General features: G+C 34.2%; 2 protein-coding genes across 2 annotated transcripts; both read left to right on the top strand.

Moving 5' to 3' along the window:
• Window positions 1-7,144: 7,144 nt before the first annotated feature.
• On the top strand, window positions 7,145-11,446 carry LOC133864798 (F-box/kelch-repeat protein At1g67480). Its single transcript, XM_062301217.1, has 4 exons — window positions 7,145-7,263; window positions 8,493-8,568; window positions 8,680-9,540; window positions 10,638-11,446. Exons 3-4 carry the CDS (start codon window positions 9,011-9,013, stop codon window positions 11,263-11,265), a joined length of 1,158 nt encoding a protein of 385 aa, XP_062157201.1. The 5' UTR covers window positions 7,145-7,263; window positions 8,493-8,568; window positions 8,680-9,010; the 3' UTR covers window positions 11,266-11,446.
• Window positions 11,447-17,281: 5,835 nt separating this feature from the next.
• On the top strand, window positions 17,282-21,008 carry LOC133858383 (nuclear pore complex protein NUP54). The gene is made up of 9 exons (XM_062293843.1): window positions 17,282-17,822; window positions 17,904-17,957; window positions 18,245-18,304; window positions 18,404-18,514; window positions 19,388-19,453; window positions 19,525-19,611; window positions 19,977-20,078; window positions 20,174-20,323; window positions 20,503-21,008. Exons 1-9 carry the CDS (start codon window positions 17,406-17,408, stop codon window positions 20,617-20,619), a joined length of 1,164 nt encoding a protein of 387 aa, XP_062149827.1. The 5' UTR covers window positions 17,282-17,405; the 3' UTR covers window positions 20,620-21,008.
• Window positions 21,009-21,173: the final 165 nt, after the last annotated feature.

A 21,173-nucleotide genomic window follows, 5' to 3' on the forward strand; every position in this document is an offset into this window, starting at 1 on the left:
AATTATTACTTAATTACTCAAGAGTCAAGATCGAGCATTCACACTCGGCTAGCGGGATGTAAATTTGCGTAAAAAAAATCATCAATATATGGCTAGCGAGCGTAAAAAAATAAAATTTATTCTATCATCCTATATCCTTTCGATCAGTAAAGAAATTATTCAGAAAAAATATTTAAATGAAATAGTAAGAATAGATTAAAAAAAATAGATAGCATGATATAGAATAAAATTGTAATTTTTTTTAACTAAAATGGAAAAAAAAAAACTATTTAGTTGAATGCTTTTATTTAATTTAGTGATCATGGAACCACCAGACAATTCTGGAAAAGTTCACGAGGCCTTTTTTTTTTTTTTTGCCAATTAAATTGATTTTACATATCAAGGGGTAGGACTTGGCAGACGGATGAGGGTGCATATAATGTGATGCAGAGGGAAAAATAATTGTTTATCTCCTTCGCGTGCTGCATATGATCCTCAAAATCATCACCTGGTCTTGAGCAGGAATTTCTCTCTGGATTTTTATTAGTTCACCGACCATGGATTTGATATAATTTTTGAAATTGAGAGGCGTAAGCATGCGATTGGGATTTGGGAGTTTTTTTTTTTTTTTTTTAAGTAATTGGGATTTGGGAGTTGAATTTTGGCTTCTTAAAATTGATAAAAGTTGAGAATTAATTTAGTGGGAGCCACATTTAAGAAAAGTTATAAATTTATTTAATACAAATTTTGGAAGAGTTTTTTTGTCAAAAAATATTGTTTATAAATTAATGGCTGCCATTAGGCACAGTAACACCGCCTTTTCCTTCCTTTTTTTTTTTTAAAAAAAAAAAAAAACAAAACAAAACAAAAAAATGTTTCGTGTTAAATAAAGAGTTTTATATTTTAGATTATTTTTAAACGTTTTGAATTTTCATTTGTTTTGAAAAATGTATTAATAGTGGCACACTTCTAAAAATCCCATTTGATAAACCAGTTTTAAGAAGAAACTTTCAATGTTTTAAAATCCAAAAAGTTTTAAAGCAGGTTACGATTTACCACACAGACCCAAAAAAAAATTTAATGGCTGGCATAAAAGAGTTAAAAAAGATATAGGTAAAGTAACCGTGAAGAGATATGATAGAGATACACCCTCTTAGGATTTTTTACAATTTCAAATAAATTATATAATTTAAGTCGTTTTTTAGTATCGAAATTCTTGAAAAATGTTACTTATTAAAAATGTGATATGATATCAAAACAACAAAAAAGAATTTCCAAAAATTGCTTCTTCTTCACATTTGCAGATAAGCTTCTTACTCATAAAAAATATAATTTTTGGCTCAAAGCTTTTTTACAACATTGAGAGTAAGAATATGATGAAAATATACTCAATTCTCAAGTGTAATATGTCACTTTTTTAGTATATAACATTTTTTAAGTGTTTTGATAGATAGAAATGGCATGAATTGCATAATTTGATAATCTATAATTTATAAATCATTGGATTTGTGAAACTCAATATAGGTTCTAAAGATCTAATAGTAAATTTGAAAATTAGATGAATAAATGGTAGGAGATAAATAGGGAAAAACATGTTACATGTACACCCATGTATGGTCCACTCCATACATGGGTAATTTCTAAATAATTTCTAAATTCCAATCTCTTCTATTACATCACTTAGTTTTCTCTAATCCCCCCAACTGTGACATCACTGACATCCATATATTGCAATCTTTGATTTGTCCACTTTATGAGTGTTAAGAGTTCCACGTTGCCAATGTATACTTGGGTTATGGATAAGCTTTGAACAAATATCTTTTTTTAAGGTGTCTTTAATAGAAGAGTATGACTCAATAAACTTTATCATGGTACCAAAGCTTCAGGGCCTTAAACAATGTTGGGCATTCCCTCTCATTATACACGTGTTTGGACAATAGTACCACACATAAGGGGGCATGTTAAGAGTTCTATATTGCCAAAGTATACTTGGGTTATTGATTTTATAAGTTTTAAACAAATATCTTTCTTTAAGATATTTTTTATAAAAAAAATAAGACGTAATAGATTTTATCATTGAGAGAGTACAAAATTTTATATAACTTTTGAACTTTTTGCCAAAACTATTTCTTTCGATCGAGGCTGTTATAATTGTCAGTATTTGAGAAATTTTTAATTGGATTTTAACAGCCTAAAGAAAAACTAAGTCTGACTATATCAAAATATATTTTGGCACTTACAAAATATATATATATATTTGGCCATATATATCAATATCTAAGTCTGAACAAGCATTGCATCAGCAAATCAGCGACGTTACCCTTTTTCGCTTTCAAAATTTCTATCCTTGTTTCGCCTTTTGTTGTTCTTGGTTCCAATTGGATTTCATTATTAAAATAACTCTTTTTTATTTTATTTTTTTTTTCTTTTTTTTTTTTTTGCTCCAAATACCGGACTTGTTTCCATTGTAGTTCTTCGGTTGAGTCCCTTATTTTATTCAAAGAGTAGATCGCCTCAGATTCCCGGTGCTTGAACAAACTTAATTGGAAGCCTTCCTTCGCTCATGAACTGCGCCAATTATAGGATCCTGCTATTTTAAGAGCATTTACACCTGACTTTCTAAAGGTTATTTTGGCTAGTCAGGAGGCAACTTTTCGGGTGAAAAACCATCATCCAGCTAGCTATTTTAGCAAAAAAATTGGTGAGCAGCTACTAGGGGTGTGTACATGTGGATATCACATTAGATATTCGCATCCGCGCCGTTATTATCTGCTATTATATTAGGTAATGAGCGTTTTGGACTTATTAGGTAATGGTAGGAGATAAATAGGGAAAAACATGTGGCACTATATAAAAATTGTTTGATGGGTTTTGGTTTTTGGGGTGGTCACAAGGTGGTTCAGCCAATTTTATTTTTATAAATTGTATTATTTTAATTATTTTTATATAATTTTTAAAGATTTTTATTTTTAAATTTTTATTTAGTGCTGAAGTTGACACGTGACAAACCGTTAATATTTAAATGAAAAATGTAATAGAAATACTAAAATGATTTTTATCTATAAATTTAAATATCACTTGTGATACAAATTAAAATTTAAATATTAAATTTAAAAAAAAAAAAGTTAAAAACTCAAATATCAATGAGTTATTTTTTTTAAAAAAAAAAGTGCAGAAGATATACAATAAATGTAAGGAAATCATTTATTCTATTAGCTGAGATAACTTTCTATGATTCTGTGAATCGATTTGTGGAACTGAGTGCCAATCCTCCGTCACTCTGCCCAAGCACACGTCGCTTTCCTCGAAACTGAGACCCACCCAAGAGCTGCCCCTGCCCCTAACTGACAGTCCAAGCTATCCAACCCTCCATTTACCTTCCCGTCAGCGTGTGGGTCCTGCCACATGGCCCACATCCAATGGCTCGTGCGCCGTCATCTTCGACCCGACTACACGGTCCGTGGTCCGCGTTTGACCCAACCCAGCCAACCACCCCCAAACCGACGACCGTCGACAACGACCGTCAGTCGAAGTCACGGAGAAAACCTTATCCCCACTTAACCAATCACCAAAACTTAAAACGGTAATTACGTCGCTTGCTTGTGGCACGATATCTGGTCATCTTGACATGTTCCATCACCACCACTTGTGTGTTAGGGTGCGTCAAAAAAATATTTTGAGAATAAAATTCTTTTGACTGCCCCTACTGCCATCTTTTTAATAGGTACATTTTTCAAACTGTTATACAAGAAATGACCCAAATTCCATTATTTTAGAATTTAAAATTTCTTTAAAATTCTAGGAAAACCTAATCATCGACGCCGCATATGTGTATGTCTATAATTCGACATGTTTATTAAGGACCTTTTTTTGTAGTTAAAAAAAAAAAAATCAAATAAAAAATGTAAAAAACAAAATATATTTTAAAATATAAAAAACAATTTTTACATTGGGTAATGCTATTTTTTGGATTAAAACGATATCAAATTATCATATATCAAAGAGCAACTTCTTGTTTAGTAAGTGCAATACTCTGGATAAATAAATAACATTCCTCAATTCAAACTTGGTCTAAAAATTGTGAAACTTCGTCATTCGATGAGTCGCTTTATTAGCCTCCCTATGAATGTGCCAAACGACGCATGATTAGATGATATGGAGCCATACTTGGGTAACATGTCATGTGGCTGAATTACCTCATGTCAATTAATATAAAATGAGTACAATAAATAAGGGTGAAAAGCAGCATTACTCTTTTATATTTTTGCAGCATCATACAAATTTTTAAAACCAACATAAAAATTTATTTATTTACTTTTTTTAAAAATTCCTTCCAAAATACATTAATAAACATACCTTCTATCTCTCCTGCGAAGAGTAAATCCAACGCCCCAAATTGCGGGAATCATTAATTGTTAACCAAACACATGTCAGATCTGGACATGTGTAGGGGTGTGTGGCTTCCCCTAGTTACAACATTCACTGGCTAATCTGGATCACATTGAATTTGAATATTATTTAACTACAGTCTACAGAGGCCACAAAAAAGGTTTGTGGCGCGCGCATGATGAGTACAAAAGTGCGACGGAATCACTTGTCCAAATCGACCCCAGGAATCCGGATGTTCAACTATAATTGACATCTCTCGTGTTGATTACCATCGGATGGTTGTTAGGAATTTGTGGCATTGCCATACTTGGACATGATAATTGACAAGTATTGTTACGGCTGCCATTCGTTGAGATTCTTTCTGTTTTGTCTTGCCAGTTCGACACATTGGAAGCATAAAATCTGTTTTGGCGTGTGACGGTATCAATACCAGAGATATGGAAATTTTTTATTTTTCTTTTTCTCTTTTCATAAGCAATATAGACTGGGAAAGTCGTGTCGTTGTCCGATTTGATAACACTTTTTCTTTTCTTTTTATTAATAAATAATTCAAAACATAAAATATTTATGATTAAAAAATATCACATAAAAACACTTTTTCCAAAAAAATAAAAAATAAAAAAAATCTTCTAACAAGAACCTGAATAATCGGACGATGATAGCCAGGTATGTTGGCACTGTTTTAACTCAAGAAACCAACAAATTTGGGTACCACTTGTTATCATGGCATGGACGAGCAAGAAACACTTGTTAACATGTGTTTCCTTTTTCTTTTTTTCTTTTTTTTTTTTTTTTTTTTTTGTGGGGGGTGGGGGGATAACAACGAAGGAAAAGGGGGAGAAAATCAATGGGGTCTTTTCAAATAAAGCCATTGGTGGTTTGGGTCGTCCAACCCCATAGGGCATTCAGGGTGGTTTGGGGACCCAATTCTTCTTCTTCTTTTTTTTTTTTTTCTTTTTTTTTTCTTTACTTTTCATTTTTTTTATTTGTTTTTCATTTTTTTCTCATTAGCCTACGTGGAGAGCGATTTAACATGAATACATTAAAAGAGTGATTTGATGTGTCTTAAATCGTATTGAATGATTTAATAAAATTTCAAATTACAGATATCTCTACAAAAATTTATCAACTCCACATGAATTGACATGAAGTTTCATTAACAAATCATGTGTGATTCATAATGTCATCATTGTACATTTACTGCATAAAAACACAATGCCAACTTTCACTAATATTAAAGCGAAGGGTCTCTAGCTTGTCTGTGTTTGATTTGAACATGCCTCAATTCCTTTTTTGTTTTTGATGAATTATTATCTAGCACGTTATTTTAAAGTTTGTAACGGCCTTGTACTCGTATATGTACCGGTGTTTTATTGACGAGTAATGTTACCAGTGTGTAGCATTTTATGTACAAACTTTATGTGTTGACGTGTCAGCCAAGAAGCAAAATTGGATTTGTTGATCGATGCTATCTTCAACCATGTGCTAAAATTATTATGGGGTCGGAGGCGTTGACTAGTATATCTCACTCAATCACCCTTGAGAGCTTTTCAAGTGGGTGGGTGGTCGGCCATCTATAAGAGTTATTAGGCCATTCATCAGCAATGACCACATGAACAAGATAATTAAGAATTATATTTTGTAGTGGCAAAATATCATATCTCAAACTAGTCATACATAAATGTGTACAATAAAAGCGAAAAGGAAAATCAAATTAATGAGAGCTCGTGATTAATTAGATGAGGCCCTTTTTTTTTTTTTTTTTTTTTTTAGAAAGAAAATGACTCTGGAAAATGATTTTCAATCATCCATAGATTATCTCGTTGACAACTAAGTACATTGTGTAGATGTGTTCAACCACCGCTCCCAAAAGTCCACTTCAGAAAGCCTACAAAATATTCTCTAATTGTGTATAATCTCTTGCCAATATTGGATAATTGTTCACCATTGCGTGAAATAAAAGAATTGCATGTATGCGAAAAAACAGTACAAATCCCACGCTTCTTCGTGGATCACTCACGTCAGTTTTTTTTTTTTTTTTTTAAGAAATTAAATTATTATTTTTCCTTATTTAAATAGACCGTATAATAGATTATTTTATATTTTTCTATACCAATTAGATATTATTTATTTACAAAATATAAGTTCTTTACTTTCCCCAAATTTTTTTTTTTTTTTACATAATCTCAATGCACTCTCAATGGAAGGCAAAGAAAAAAAAGAAAGAAATAGAAGAAATAAATATTTTTTATTAAAATAATAAAATTTTTTTATACATTGAGCAGCATGGTAGCATACCTAATGTTTAAGAAATCTATAAAGAAACTTTTGCAAGTGATTTGAAGTGTTTTTTTTAAAAAAAGACGGTTTTTTATTTTTTATTTTATTTATTTATTTGTAAAAGGAACACCGCACATGCTCTATAGCCTCTATTAATATCTTAGTTTTTAACAAAAAAAAAAAATCTTGTATCCCAATTATGTTAATCAAAACTATTAATCACTTCCCTTAAGGCTCGCCAAGTAGATTGACCTCAAAGGAATCATAATTCCTGATATAGTAAATTCGTGCGGTTCAGACCAGGAAGACATAGCCAAGTGTGTCGATCTGATTAGCCAAACTCAATCTTATCCCAATTTGTTCTAACTAAATTGACTCAGAGAAAAATATTAAGATAAGTTAATGCTAGTATTCCTTTACATAGGGAACACATAGGAGCGTGTGGTCTTTTTCCTTTCTGGTTGGGCGCATATCTCATTGCTTTCTGACGTGGTCGCGGCTGTCGCTTTTATCTTCCTTGCTATTTTGGGTTCTATAAATTCTATCTTTCGCTGCCTCGCTAGTCACCAACTCGTATGTCCTCCTAATTCCCTTGGATAATTTACTGCTCTCCAGGTAACATTTTCGATTACCCTTTTCCTCTCTCTCTCTCAAGCTGATTTTTGTTTCCAAATTCTGATTTCAGATCCACCAACATTTGCTCACCTAATTCAGATGCTTCTTCTCTGCTCTTTTTTTTTTGGTCTTCATTAGATCGATTTACTCGGCGTTGCAGCATTTTATCGAATGTTTTATCTGTTTGCTTGTTTCTCGCTTATACTAGTTGTGCTGACTAGAACTTATTACGAGGTTGTAGTTTTTGTATTGGGTTGTCAAAAATGTGTTTGTTTTTTTTTTTTCGTTTTTGAATAAATTTGATGGTTGTGTCTTGCTCTCAATGTCGAATACGATATAAATATAAACGCTCTCATGTTTGCTGTTTTAGCTCCCATTAGTTTAGATTTGGATACATGCGTAAAAACATACACGATTTTTTCTGTTCTTTTCTTTATCTTCTGCACTGCCTCGCTTTCTTGGGGGGCTGGGATGGATTTCAATTTTTGAGCTCTTAGCTTTCACTTCCTCTATTTGTATCTTCTATTTCATCCTTTACTTCGCACAGTCAATCTTGTTCTGTTAGCTTAAGTTAGTTCCTCAAGTTTTCATTTTTGTCGTTCCCTAAGCAGTTGATTGGCTTCAGATCTGGTTATTTAAGCTTTTGTTTTGTAATTTCTGGGCGAGGATATTAGATCTGATCTGGGTTGTTTTTTGTTTCAATTGAAAAGCAGTAATTGACCAATCGGTGATAGCATCCCCAGCGCTAAGTTGTGTAGATCTTTCATCTTTGTGTTTCCATAAGCATTTTTTGTTATCGGTGGGTGGGTGAGTGGTCCTTGGGTTTACGCGTTTAGTAATAAGAGGAATATAATAAGGTCTTTGGATTGTTTATTTGTGTCCATTTCATTTGTCTATCACTTTAAATAAATTAATGACTTTTTGTTTTCGGTCATGAAACGTGATGTAGAGAATTTAGCACAGGAAGTTAGAGAAAAACTGGTTTACTTTTTGGTTTTTAGTCTATACAAGCGGCTAATAGGCCCTTGTAGGCTCTGTGTTTTGAAATTGATAGTCATAACAAATGAGAATTATGTATTCTTCTATTGAATTTGTGAGTAGAATATCAATTATAACCTTTTTGTGGCATTGTATTTTACGCTGTTAAATTTAAGTTTTTTAGATATATTTTTTTTTTTAACTGAGCAAGTTTTTGGTATTATTCGAATTGACTTTACTTGCTCTTATAGGCTCAGATTATCCTTGAATTGAATCAAATGGAAGTTACAGGGGGTTAAGACTTGCTGGTTTTTATGGCCTTGACTGGTATGAGTTTTTTTGTCTTCTTTAGCTGTTTGAATTTGTGGAGAAATATTGGTTCTTTTACATTTCCATTCTAAAGGCTAAGGTGAGATAACGTTGTTGTATGATACGTAGATATTTGGGCAATGTGTGGAGGAAGGGACAACGTTGGCTTCAATAATATTCTGCATAGGAGAACAGAAAGAAACTACAGTAAGAGCAAAGCTTTTGGTATGGAATTTGAATCAGACTGGACGAAACATAGAAAATCCTCGGCATTTACAGCTCAAGTGATTCGTTCTGCAACCTCTTTTATGCCTTGGTCTTGTAGAATCCCTATTGGTGAAGGATATCATGAATTTCTTTAATTAAAATTCTGTCTTTCAATCATATTTTACAATCTTTGGGTGAAAAAGTTGACAAAAAAACGAGAATCATTCATATCTTTCGCTTCTCAGTTCAGTCAATGCTGGGGTTTGTGAGTGGAAAGAAGAGATTAACAGAACCGAATATGTGTTTCTCCAATTCAGTCAAGCAAAATGTACCGGCTTGTTCGAAAAGCAATCCTTGTTTCTCTTCTCAGGTTGCTTATGATCTTGACAGCCCCATTCTAGCTGGGCTGCCTGATGATGTAGCAAAGTATTGCCTTGCACTTGTTCCTCGTTCCAACTTCCCAGCTATGGGAGGTGTCTGCAAAAGGTGGAGGTCATTTATTCAAAGCAAAGAATTCATCACTGTGCGGAAATTAGCTGGGGTGCTAGAGGAATGGCTCTATGTCTTGACTATGGATGCTGAAGGGAAGGAAAGCCACTGGGAGGTTCTGGATTGTTTGGGACATAAACACAGGCTTCTTCCAACAATGCCTGGTCCAGTGCAAGCTGGGTTTGGGGTGGTTGTTCTTAATGGAAAGCTTCTTGTCATGGGTGGCTATTCCATGATTGATGGGATTGGCTCTGCCTCTGCAGATGTTTACCAATATGATTCCTGCCTCGACAGGTTTGTTTTTGTTGCATTTTCTTTGAAGGCTTGAGACTCTATTGCTTTTTACAGGATTGACCTATTTAAACTGGTTAGGGCTATAGAGTCAGATCAATTGTCAAACTCAACTGAAGGTTTTGTGTGATTTGTATATTCATGCTTATTTTGCAACCTTTTTCTGGTTAGGAAACTTAATTTCTGTAGGGAGTCTTTGGGCTCAGTTTTTGAAGTCTTGTAGATCATGCCCCTTCATTTAAAAGCTGGTGATTTTGTTTGAAAGAAATAGCATATTTGGACTGTTTGACCCACTGATCAGCTGTACTAATTACAACAAATATTGGTTCTGAATCAGTTTATCAGATGAAAAAATGTTTAATAATATTTCTGCCTTCCAACATCAAGAACTTCCCTTGAATTAGATGCGGGATTACATCACCTTGGAATTCGCTACAGAGGTCCGTGCTTTGTCCACAAAAACGTTTATTACGTTTAATGAGATAACATTGCCCTCTAGAAAATGCCGGACTAATTCTGTCCACAAATGACTGTTTTGAATTAGCTCCATCTTTCTTGCAAGACAGCAGCAAGAAGTGTGCATACCATAGACACCCCTCTGCAATATTCTGTTCCAAATTGAGAGCTTGTTTTTTTGGGTATACAACTTCAACATGGTTCAGGTCCATTTGCTTGAGTTTCAATCTAGAATGGAACTAATCATTGTTGGTTCTATCTTTTCCACCCATAATAAAGTGTTACGGAACCAAATCAATCAACTTCAATTGAGATTTGGTTTTGACTAATGACTCTGGGTGGTTTGCTTTTTCAACCCATGAAGCAGGGTGGGAGCAAATCAACAACTTAAGGTCAGGTTGTTTTATTAAGCAGTTTGTGTTGCATTTTACCAAGTTGCAGCTTACTTGTGTTGATTGGTGGCTTCTCCATTTAGTTTTAGCCTGGAATTGGGTTTTTAGCATCTGAGCCACAAATATCAACTTCCATAAAAGTTCTTTGGTTTTTGATAAGGGACTCAAATGGTGACCTTTTAGAGAGACTCTTTTCTTTTTGTTTTTACCATCTGTTGTGCTAGCTTTGTGACATATTCTTTGTAATTGCAGTTGGAGTAAATCAGCAAAGATGAATGTGGCTCGGTATGACTTTGCATGTGCAGAGGTTAATGGTATGGTTTATGCAGCTGGAGGCTATGGTATGGATGGCGACAATCTATCTAGTGTGGAGGTGTACGACCCCGATACTGACAAATGGACCCTTATAGAAAGTCTTCGCCGCCCAAGGTCGGGTTGCTTTGCCTGTGGGTTTGAGGGAAAGCTGTATGTCATGGGTGGAAGATCTAGCTTCACAATTGGAAACTCTAGGTTTGTTGATGTGTACAACACTGAGAGGCGCACCTGGTGTGAAATGAAGAATGGTTGTGTCATGGTCACTGCTCATGCTGTGCTGGGAAAGAACCTCTTTTGTATGGAGTGGAAGAACCAGCGGAAACTGGCAATATTCACTCCAGATGACAATTCGTGGAAGATGGTACCAGTTCCATTGACAGGGAGCTCGTGTATCGGCTTTCGATTTGGAATACTGGACGAAAAATTATTGCTCTTCTCACTGCGGGATGAACCCGGTTACCAAACTCTGTTGTATGACCCAAATGCATCCCCTGGCTCAGAGTGGCAGACTTCTGATATAAAGCCGTCTGGTTTGTGCTTGTGCAGTGTGACAATCAAGGCCTAGAAGCTCTCTTCGGAAATTGAGGATCTTCTCAGGAGTCTTGAATGTATCTTTATATGTATTCTGTTTGTGGATTCCAACTTTTCAAAACGTTTCTTATGCCTATTGTTAAATAGGTTTTATCTGGTAGGCTTATTCTTGGGTGCAAGAGTGTTTCATGAAGAATAAAAACCTGATTTACGTATATATTGCTTATAATTTTTACTCTTCACCGTTCTTCTTGGGGAGTTAGAGCTAAATATGCCCCTAGTATGTAGAAAAAGCAAGGAATTCCTTGCTTTACCGCATTAAAGAAGTCAGCTGCTCAAGTCGGCCAATGTAGAATTTGTATGTTCCCAAGTGAATCAAGAATCAAATATAATCAATTGGATCATCCGGATGTAGAATGGGGTTTATGCACGTCCCCAAATGCTTATTAGTGGTGTAATGCAATTCTCTAGTCCACCCTCATTCAATTCTATAATAAAAAATAAAAACCTAAAAGCTTCGTTCGACAAAATTTTTTCTTTTTCTTTTTTTTTTTTTTTTTTTTTGGTTTTATCTTTTCAAAATAAAAACAATAATAAACACAAAACACTTCAAACTACTTTTACCTTAATGTTACATTCGAGCATTTTTTGAAAAAAAATAATTATATATATATATTCTAAAATACATTAACAAATTGAAGCAAGTTATTAGCCAATATCTTTTTTCTTTCTCTCTTCGGGTGGGGGCGGCAGTTTATGCACTAAATGGTATGAATTTTAGAATTGGGAGAGAGGTTTATACATGACTAGAAAAAAATGAGTAATTCTATATGTCATATAAATGCCCATCAAATAATGAGGTGGCTTTTAAAATTACTATTGGGTGTGTGATAGATCAAATAGTGAATTTGATCAAATTGTGATTTTAATGCCACCTCGTTATTTAATGGACACTTAATAAACATTTATATGACATGTAGAATTACTCAAAAAAAAAAAAAGAAAAAAGGTAAAGGTGGGAGCAATTGAGATAATGATTTTTAATGAAAAGTAGGAGGATGGATTGGATTGGATTGAGATTTGATTAGCTGATTTAATTTAGAATGTGTAAGTCTATTTTATATATAAGTTTGCAGTGTCCATGTAATAACTGGACAATTATCTTTTTTATTTAGAGTAATGTTTTTTACATAATTCTTACAACTTTTTTTAAGATCAACCATTGAATATTTATGGCCCACATGTAGAAAAACAAATCCAATGATTGATCATACAAAAAAAAATTAGTTAGAATTGTGCAAGAATCATTACTTATTTATTTAACTTGAAATAGAGATGGTTATTTTCACGATCAATATTTTATTTTGTTTTATTTAACTATGTATACAATGTCACATTATTTAAAATTTTTAAATAACGTGTCAACATATTCATCACGTGGCATGATGTACAAACTAAATTTTCTTAAAAGTAGCTCATCGGATCCTATTCCATAATAACCACACTTTTTGTTAAATATAGGTTCCAATTAAGATGAAACAAATATCCGGAATTCAGATCCCATAATTGAATAGTTCATTAAACATCAAATTATATTAAGGTTGTTGCCTTAAAAGTCAATACATTTCTTATAACATTTTAGTTTATTAAATAAAGCTGATTATTTTCTGAATTATAAGAGAACATTGGGCACGTTATTTTACATGTACATATTATTTTGTATATATACATGTAATCTTTAAGTTATGTCGAATATGATTTACATAAGTTGTTCATAGTCCGTAATTAAATTGAGCGTTTCCTTTGATAAGATTATAACTTATCAATCGTGATGATCTATTTTGATCATGTGAAGTGGCGTGCTGTCGCGAGCACCCAAAAATAAAACCTTACTTCTAAAAATGTAAATGTAGTAGTGCAAGTAAGGGTCGATCCCACGGAGAGTGATTAGTCGAGTTTTACGCTAAGTGATCAAGGATTGGGGGGAGGTTTTGAGTATGACAATAAAAATAATAAGTAAAATAAAAATATAAAGGAAAATAACAAACATTGGTCTTAATCAACTTCCACCGTCGGAATCTGGCAACTGATCATCGATGCAAATATATATCAATTCATACTTGAATATTCACCGTTGGAACTGTTTTCCTATCTCTCCTTAGTCGTAGTTAATTAGAAAACAAGCGCTCTAATTAACCTTAACTACTAAACAACCTAAGACAAGCGTTATAGGTTTAATCTAGTAGCAGCTTTAAGAATTAGAGAGATCGATGAAGCGAAACAACACAAGCACAAGCGGTTGCATTTAATTTCGTCAAATATTATTCCTAAGATTTAATAATCACTGAGAAGCAGCAAATCATTAAATCTTAGTTGCTTCATAGATTGGAGGGATCAAACAATTACGGATTTGATGTCCAGCCCAGCAATAGATTGCAACGAATAACAAACTAGCAGACTTCCTAGGATTTAATGATCGCCAGCGCAGAAACTCAGTCAAACCATTAAATAAACTAGTTGACTACTAGTGGGCTTCTTAGGATTTAATGATCGCCAGCGCAGAAACTCAGTCAAATCATTAAATAAACTAGTTGGCCTCCTAGGATTTAATGATCGCCAGCGTAGAAACTCAGTCAAATCATTAAATTTTAGTTGTTAAACGAGACAATCATAAAAATAAGTATAGAAGAACATCTAATACTCAAAGCATAAATCGAACAATGAAAATAAATTAAATCTCACTGTTTTATTGATTCCGAGGCTTCCGTTTCCTTCGACCAAAGTTTAGAGAAGAGGGGAGAAGATGGAAGATAGAAGATGGAAGAAGATAGAAGATGTAAGGTAGAAGGTGTGTGGTGTCTGTCATGGTTCCCCCCTTTTATACATGTTTCATCCCATATGCTAGAAACCTAGGAAATTTCCTGAAGAAAGATATTGTAAATACTATCATAAAATAACAATACACAAATCTACTAATTAAGGAAAATATTAAACATAAAATAAAGGTTAGAATAACTAGGAAGGTGATGATTTCAATGGGAACTTTTGTTGCCATATGCTTTATCGATTCTTTCCTTGTTTAAGTCCCCACAAATCAGCCAAGTATGGAGAGAAAATCAATTTGCGTTGTCATGGAAAGAGATGCTCATTTCATGTTGTTTTCTTCCATGTGGTCCCCACAAATCTCTTATTTAATTCCATGGTTCTCCACGCATCTTTTTTCTCATTTTCTTCCTTTTGCTTTAACTTTTCATTTATTTGATTGGCTTGGCTGGAATTGATTGGATGATTATGAAAAGGCTCAAAGTAAAGAAATTTCCATATTTGAAAACTTCCGCAAATAAATCGCATCAGATCCACATCAGAACGTCAACTTCAAGCCCGATTTAGACCTTGATTCATTCGGTATCTCTCAAAACGCAAAACATAAAAGTTGTATATCTTTTTCTTGGCATTCCACAGCATCTTGAATCATCTCAATCGGAGCTTTTATGAGAGAGTTATGCCCAGATTACGAACTGATGTCAAAATTGTCCAAAATCACCAAATTAACTTTGTTTTGCATTTAATGCCTCAATTTGCATCATAAATCAAAATATAAGAATAATGAGTACATTTAGACATTAAATAAGTATAAGAGATTAAATATTAAGGGAAAAAATACGACATTTTACATTCTCATCATAAAGAGAAGACTTATGATTGATGTATTAGTGCAGTTACAATACATTGAATGGACCATATAAGTTATTATTATATAATAATTATTGTCAATATGAATAACTTGAACTAACAACTGTTTAACATTGATTCCCAACTCTAAGAGAAATGTGAACTCAAATATGAAGCGAATGTCACTTTGATATATTTAGAAATTAGATTTTTCATGGTTAAAATTTTGATGTGTTGAATGATCGCGTGCAACCTTGCAATTTTTTATTTTATATAATATGATGCTATGCTTTCATGCTGCAATTTTTGGGATATTTTTCGCAATAACTTTATGTTATATTCCGAACAATAACCATAGGTTTGCTAACAGTATTTAGTAACAACTAGTATGTAACTTGTTGGCAACGTTCACAGCCAATCATTTTTTTTTTGGTCCAAATTTGAAGAACAAATTCATTTTTTCTATTTCGAATAATTACTTAAAAAAAAAATTATATCACATTATTTATTATGGAGAATGACTATTTTTTTTTAATTTTAGGCTCAAGGAACAAATAATTAAAGAAAGCAGTAGAGTTAGAAGATAAATTAAAATAAAATGAGAGATAAAGATCCGGAGTGACCCTCATTGTAACATTTTTTTTTTTTTTTTTTTTTTTAAGAGTAATTCTATAGAGAAATGATACACGTACATATCCTATACATTTCTATACAACTAACTAACCAAGTTTCAAATTTACTATTAAATTTGTAAGGCCAAATGTGGGTCTCATAAATCTAATGGTAAATTTAAAAATGAGATGTGTAGAAGATGTATTTATATCATTTCTCAATGCTATATACTACAATTTTTTTTGATCTTACAATTATCTCATAATAATGACGTGTCAGTTTCAATCAATTATTGTCAAAAAAAAAAAAAAGAATCAATGGTTGGTTAGAATGCCATGTTAGCATTTTTTTTTAATAAAAATATGATATATAACGTTACTTTTTTTTATTCATTTAATAAGAAGGATGAGCAAAAATTAGATGTAGGATAGTTTTGAAGGGTGATTTTTCGTAATTTAAAGAAAAATGTTGTTTAAAGGATGCTTTCCGGTTTCCGTTGCACTTAAAATTGAGAAAAGTTGCTTTAAAATTAAAATTTTAAATGACTAATCAATATATCAGGCATCATGGAAAGTTGGAAAGCATTAAACAGAGCAAAATAAAATTATTATCATGAAATGGCACGGGACCGAGAGTGGACATTGTTATGCAAATTTGGAGAGTGGAGCAAATTTTTGTTTAAATTTTTTTTTTTGTTTTTTGTTTTTATTTTTTTTGTTTTTGTTTGTTTAAGTTCACGTAAAAGTGGAGACAGTGGATTTGAACTAGTCACGTCTAGTTAATGAGACTTGGTCTCAGCCTATTGATTTAGCTTGGAGACAAATCTTTGTTTGAGTAATTATTGAACACCACCTAAAGATATAATTTTTCTATCACTTTGCCAATGTGGCAGGGTGGTCCCCTACCTTAATTTATTTTTGAGAAATGATTCTTCACTACCTAAATATACAACTTTTCACCACCTTATTTATGTGGCAAGGTGGTCCCCCACTTTATTTTATTTTTTAAAAGAGTAATAATTCAATGTCACCCAAATATACAACTTTTTATCACCTTGCCTATGTGGCAAGGTGATCCCCCACTACTTTTTGAGTTTTTTAATTTTTTAAAAATAAATTAAGGTGAGGGACCACCTTACCACATAGACAAGTCGGTGAAAAGTTATATATTTAGGTGATAGTGAATCATTACTCTTTTTAAAAATAAAAAAACTCTAAAGTTAGTAGGGGACCACCTTGCCCATAGACAAGATGGTGAAAAGTTGTATATTTAGATAGTGAAAAATCATTTCTCTTTATTTTTAAAGAAAAAAAAAATAGAAAAGTAGTGGGGACCATCTTGCCACATAAGCAAGGTGGTGAAAAGTTGTATCTTTATGTGGTATTCGATCATTACTTTTTTGTTTTACTTAGGGTGCGTTTGGGATTGTGATTTCATAGACAATAAGTGCGATTTTAAACCAAATCTCAGAACATAAATCGTTTGGGAACTGCGTTTTTAAAAATTGCGATTTGAAAACGCAGATTTTCTGCGTTTTCAAATCGTAGGTAAGATGATACTTTTTTGAAAACGCAGAATTTTAAAGGCTAATTTGTGATTTTAAATGCTAAACTGCGATTTTGCCAAACGCTTAACTGCGTTTTTAAAAATCACTTTTTTCATATCGCACATTTTAAAATCGTGATTTTAAATCGCACTTTTTTAAATCGCAAACCAAACGGACCTTATTACCGCAGCTTCTCGCGCCCAAATACTGCGAAAACCCCTCTAGTGTCCCGGGTCAGGAAAAAGGTCGAGCACCAGCCCTTCCAATGGCGCGCTCTACCTAAGGAAACCCCCCAAAACCTTCCAAGTTATCTCTTCCCACTCATTCTCCAAGCAACAATAACAATGTTCGGAGCTCAAGCTCCCCCCTCCGCCTTCGGCACTCCCTCTTCAACGTCAGCATTCGGCACTTCATCTTCGACTCCAGCGTTTGGTACTCCGTCTACGACACCGACATTCGGCACTCCGTCTGCGAACCCAGTGTTTGGCACGCCGTCTACGACCCCGGCGTTCGGGACTCAAACGACGCCGTCTTTCGGCACCGGATATGGGTCCTCGCTCTTCGCCACCCCGTTCTCGGCTCAGCCTCAGCAACAGCAACAGCAACAGAGTCCTTTGTTTCAGCAATCGTCCTCCACGTTCGGCTTCCAAACGACACCGTTCTCTGCGCCGCAGCCCGGTACTTTCTCCGGCGCGCAATTGACTACTCAGATGGCTCCCGTGGCCCCTCTTCCTTTCTCTCTCGCCGATCGCGATATTCAAGTAGGGCTTCTTTTTTCAAAAACCTAACCCTAGATCTTTTCTTTTGCTTAATTGATTTTTCTACTGTGTGCTTTTGATTAGGCTATTGTTGACGCTTACAAGGACGAGCCTGGAAACCCTAAATATGCTTTTAAGGTTCGTTTATCTGTTATCTTCTTTTCGCTCTGTTTATTTGCTGAGAAGACTGAGAAAAATTAAAAAATAAAAGAAAGCAAGATTTTGAAAAATTGTTGCCGTTTTGGAGATGTTTGTGGAATTAAAATGTATCGTTCAAAATAATAGTTTCAGTTAATTTCCCTGCCATTTGTTTTTGTTTTTTTTTTTGAAAAGTAATTTTTGTGCCATTTCTGAGCAAAGGAATGGAGAATTAGGGTTTTGGAGGTTTTTTTTGTGATGTCTTGATGATTGTGTTGGTTTGGCAGCATTTGTTGTTCAGCGTCACGGATCCACGGTCTAGAGTGAAGCCTGCTGGTGTATCAGATGTGAGTCTTCTTTTTTTCCTTTTACTTTCTTTGCTTTTGTATTTTGAGTTTCAAATTTATTTTTTTGGGCTAAGTTTGAAGAATAGTTGGCATTGCTAGATTATGTGGGCAGAGGCTATGGGAAAGCTGGAGGGTATGGAAAGTGCTGACCGGGAGCGCCTGTGGCCTCAGCTTGTGCAGGGTTTTAAGGATCTTTCACAGCGTCTTAAGGTAATATCTGTTAATTTTGAACCATGAAATGTAGTCATTCACAAGTAATTTTTTTAGAACTTTGGATTATAAAAATATTATAGTTGTGGATGGCAGCATGTAGATTTGGATCACAGAAAAATATTTTGTAGATTTGAACAAATTATGTGCCATTTCTAATAGAGTGGTTGAGCAAGAATTGAGAGAGGAAGCTATGTTATTATTATGATTTCACAGAAAAATCTGCATGCAGAAGGAAAAACCTTTGCGTATCAGTTATAGCAAAGTAATGATAGGGATCGTAATTAGATAATTTTGAACGAAAAAATTAGCATCTGTTATATAAAACCAGTTAATCAGTTAATCCTTATAGTACAAAAAGTTGAGGCGGTGAGTAGAACACATCCATAAGTTGAGCTTATGCAGACTTTGAGTTTGATAAAGGGCTATGATAGAAAGAAAAGGGTTAGAAATGAATGCTTCGATTGGAACTTTGTATATCCAGGTGACAGGGTATGGTGAGTAAGATGTTACGGTTGTGCACAACTGACAGCAATGCATGGAATAATGAGCTCAATGCAGGGATATATATCCATATATATATGTATTGTATATTTGTATGTGTATATATATGCTCTGTTGGTAAGATGAAATATATTTAGATGAGGGAAAAAAAATTTAGCAATGCAGTGAAGGTTACAGGGCTGTGGAATAGAGTTTATTGGCTGTTGTAGCTGCTTTGCTGCTGTTGTTTCTATGGTTGCACTCAAGGAATAAAAGTGGCAAGGATAATTGGATGTTTTGGGAGACCTTATCATTAAACGATTATGCTTTCTTTTATTCGTCATACTTTGGGACTGGCCAGTGTAACGTTTGAATTCCTGCTTGTTGCAGATCCAAGATGATGTCATTGTTTCAGACGCTGAGAGGTTACGAATTACCCAAAGCAATGTGAAGATGGTACTCTCTCTCCCCCCCTCCCCCCTCTCATCGTATAGTTTTGGAATTTACATATTGAACAATCTCTGCAGCTTCAAAGACATTTTCAAGCTGACACCCTTCCTCGGATTGATAGAATGAGACAGAAAGAGCAAGTTCTTCAAAGGCGTCTTTTGAGGGTGGGGCCAATTTCTGCTCTATGATTGAAAAACCGTGGTAACTGTGTAGTAGTATGATTTAATCCATTGCATAAGAATATCAATCTATATGGTATGACATTGTTAATCTCATCATGATAATGCATAGCTGAGAGGGAAGTTTTTGGAGTCCTGTTATTTTTTCAAATTTATTTATTTATTTTTTTTTTGTGGGGGGGGGGGGGGGGGTGGTCTGCTCAAGAGTGAAAAAACTTCCTTCTAATTTGCTTGAGTAACTGCTTTACTGTCTAAATGCTATCAGTTGTATGGCCCAAGCTAGGATCGCTCTGGTCATTCTTGTAGTTTTTTCTGTGTAGTGCTGGTCTACTCATGTGGTATGCCTACAGGTAATGAGAATTGTGGAGGCCATGGAGGGTAAGGGTTTCCGATTACCCCTAACAAAAGGGGAAGCTGAATTGGCCGAAAAGTTAGCTGCAACAACTAGACAGGTTGACGTTTCTTGTCCTTTGCCCTCATATTCATGCATCCTACTTCTCTCGGGCTGTTATCAGGAGATGATACTGACAAGTAGACACGTTTTCAGCTGAAAGGATCAGGAGCAGAACTTTCTAGGAGGGTACAAAACCTGCTGACTTTGTCTCGTGTTCAAGCAAATGGCTTTGGTGCTGGCGGTTCTGTTTATCTTCCAGGATCAACCAAAATACATGAACAGAGCCTTGCTGATATGCAGGAGGTGAGAGTAGACCCGATTTGAAAGCTCTTCACTTCTCTTTTGACTGTTGAATTATTTTTTAATAAACATATATATTTTTCTGTTAGAGCAGCAATTGTCACTTGTGCTTATGGCATTACTATTCATTTAGTTTTTTATCATTAGAATACATATGATGTCTATGTCTTTTTGTGGGTCAGGTCTTACAACAGCAGACAGAGGCCATTGCTAGGCTTGGCAATGTTTTGAAGCGAGACGCCAGGGACATGGAGATCATAATGGCTGAGGACACACACTTGACAGAAGATCTGAGCTAAGAAGCTTTAAATGGCGAAAGGCACTCTTGCATTTATTCATGATTATGTTTTTAATGCGTTTAAAAGTTTTTGCGTTTGAGGTAACTAAAAAAATCTGGCGGCGGATATGGCTCGACCCCAATTTTTTTTAAAGCAAAATAGTGGAAGTCATTTTAGCTAGCCCCAGAGCATTAAAGAATCTTATTTTACTAATAATTTTAAAAATATCGTGTATCTTCTTTTCATTGAACAGATCAGATCTCAAGTAAAATTTTGAAGCATATTCTCTTCCAGATGTTGGTCTAGAATTGCCATGGGGTTTGACAGTGACGGACTTGGACCCAGTTGTGTTCAGGGCTTATCATGACAGACAAAACCCAAGTAATGGACAGTGGATTATTTTTACGTCATTTTGTTTTTTTCTCTTCTCGTGAGATATATTCTGAAGTTGATACTTTCTGTTTTTTTTTTTTTTTTGGCGTCCATCCCAAGCTTGCCATTTTAATATGCGAAAAAGTAGGGCAGAAGGTCATAGCATGCTCACCAGTTTACATATTCATCTTACAAAAAACAAA

The sequence above is a fragment of the Alnus glutinosa genome, chromosome 1 (genome assembly GCF_958979055.1).
Source record: "Alnus glutinosa chromosome 1, dhAlnGlut1.1, whole genome shotgun sequence".
NCBI classification, from domain to species: domain Eukaryota; kingdom Viridiplantae; phylum Streptophyta; class Magnoliopsida; order Fagales; family Betulaceae; genus Alnus; species Alnus glutinosa.

Bases quoted from the DNA above. Each gene is read 5' to 3' on its own strand.
- LOC133864798 (XM_062301217.1), top strand. From the start codon at position 9,011: ATGCTGGGGTTTGTGAGTGGAAAGAAGAGATTAACAGAACCGAATATG. The intron at 9,541-10,637 runs GTTTGTTTTTGT...TTGTAATTGCAG, and splicing joins TATGATTCCTGCCTCGACAG to TTGGAGTAAATCAGCAAAGA.
- LOC133858383 (XM_062293843.1), top strand. From the start codon at position 17,406: ATGTTCGGAGCTCAAGCTCCCCCCTCCGCCTTCGGCACTCCCTCTTCA. The intron at 18,305-18,403 runs GTGAGTCTTCTT...TGGCATTGCTAG, and splicing joins AGCCTGCTGGTGTATCAGAT to ATTATGTGGGCAGAGGCTAT. The intron at 18,515-19,387 runs GTAATATCTGTT...TGCTTGTTGCAG, and splicing joins ATCTTTCACAGCGTCTTAAG to ATCCAAGATGATGTCATTGT.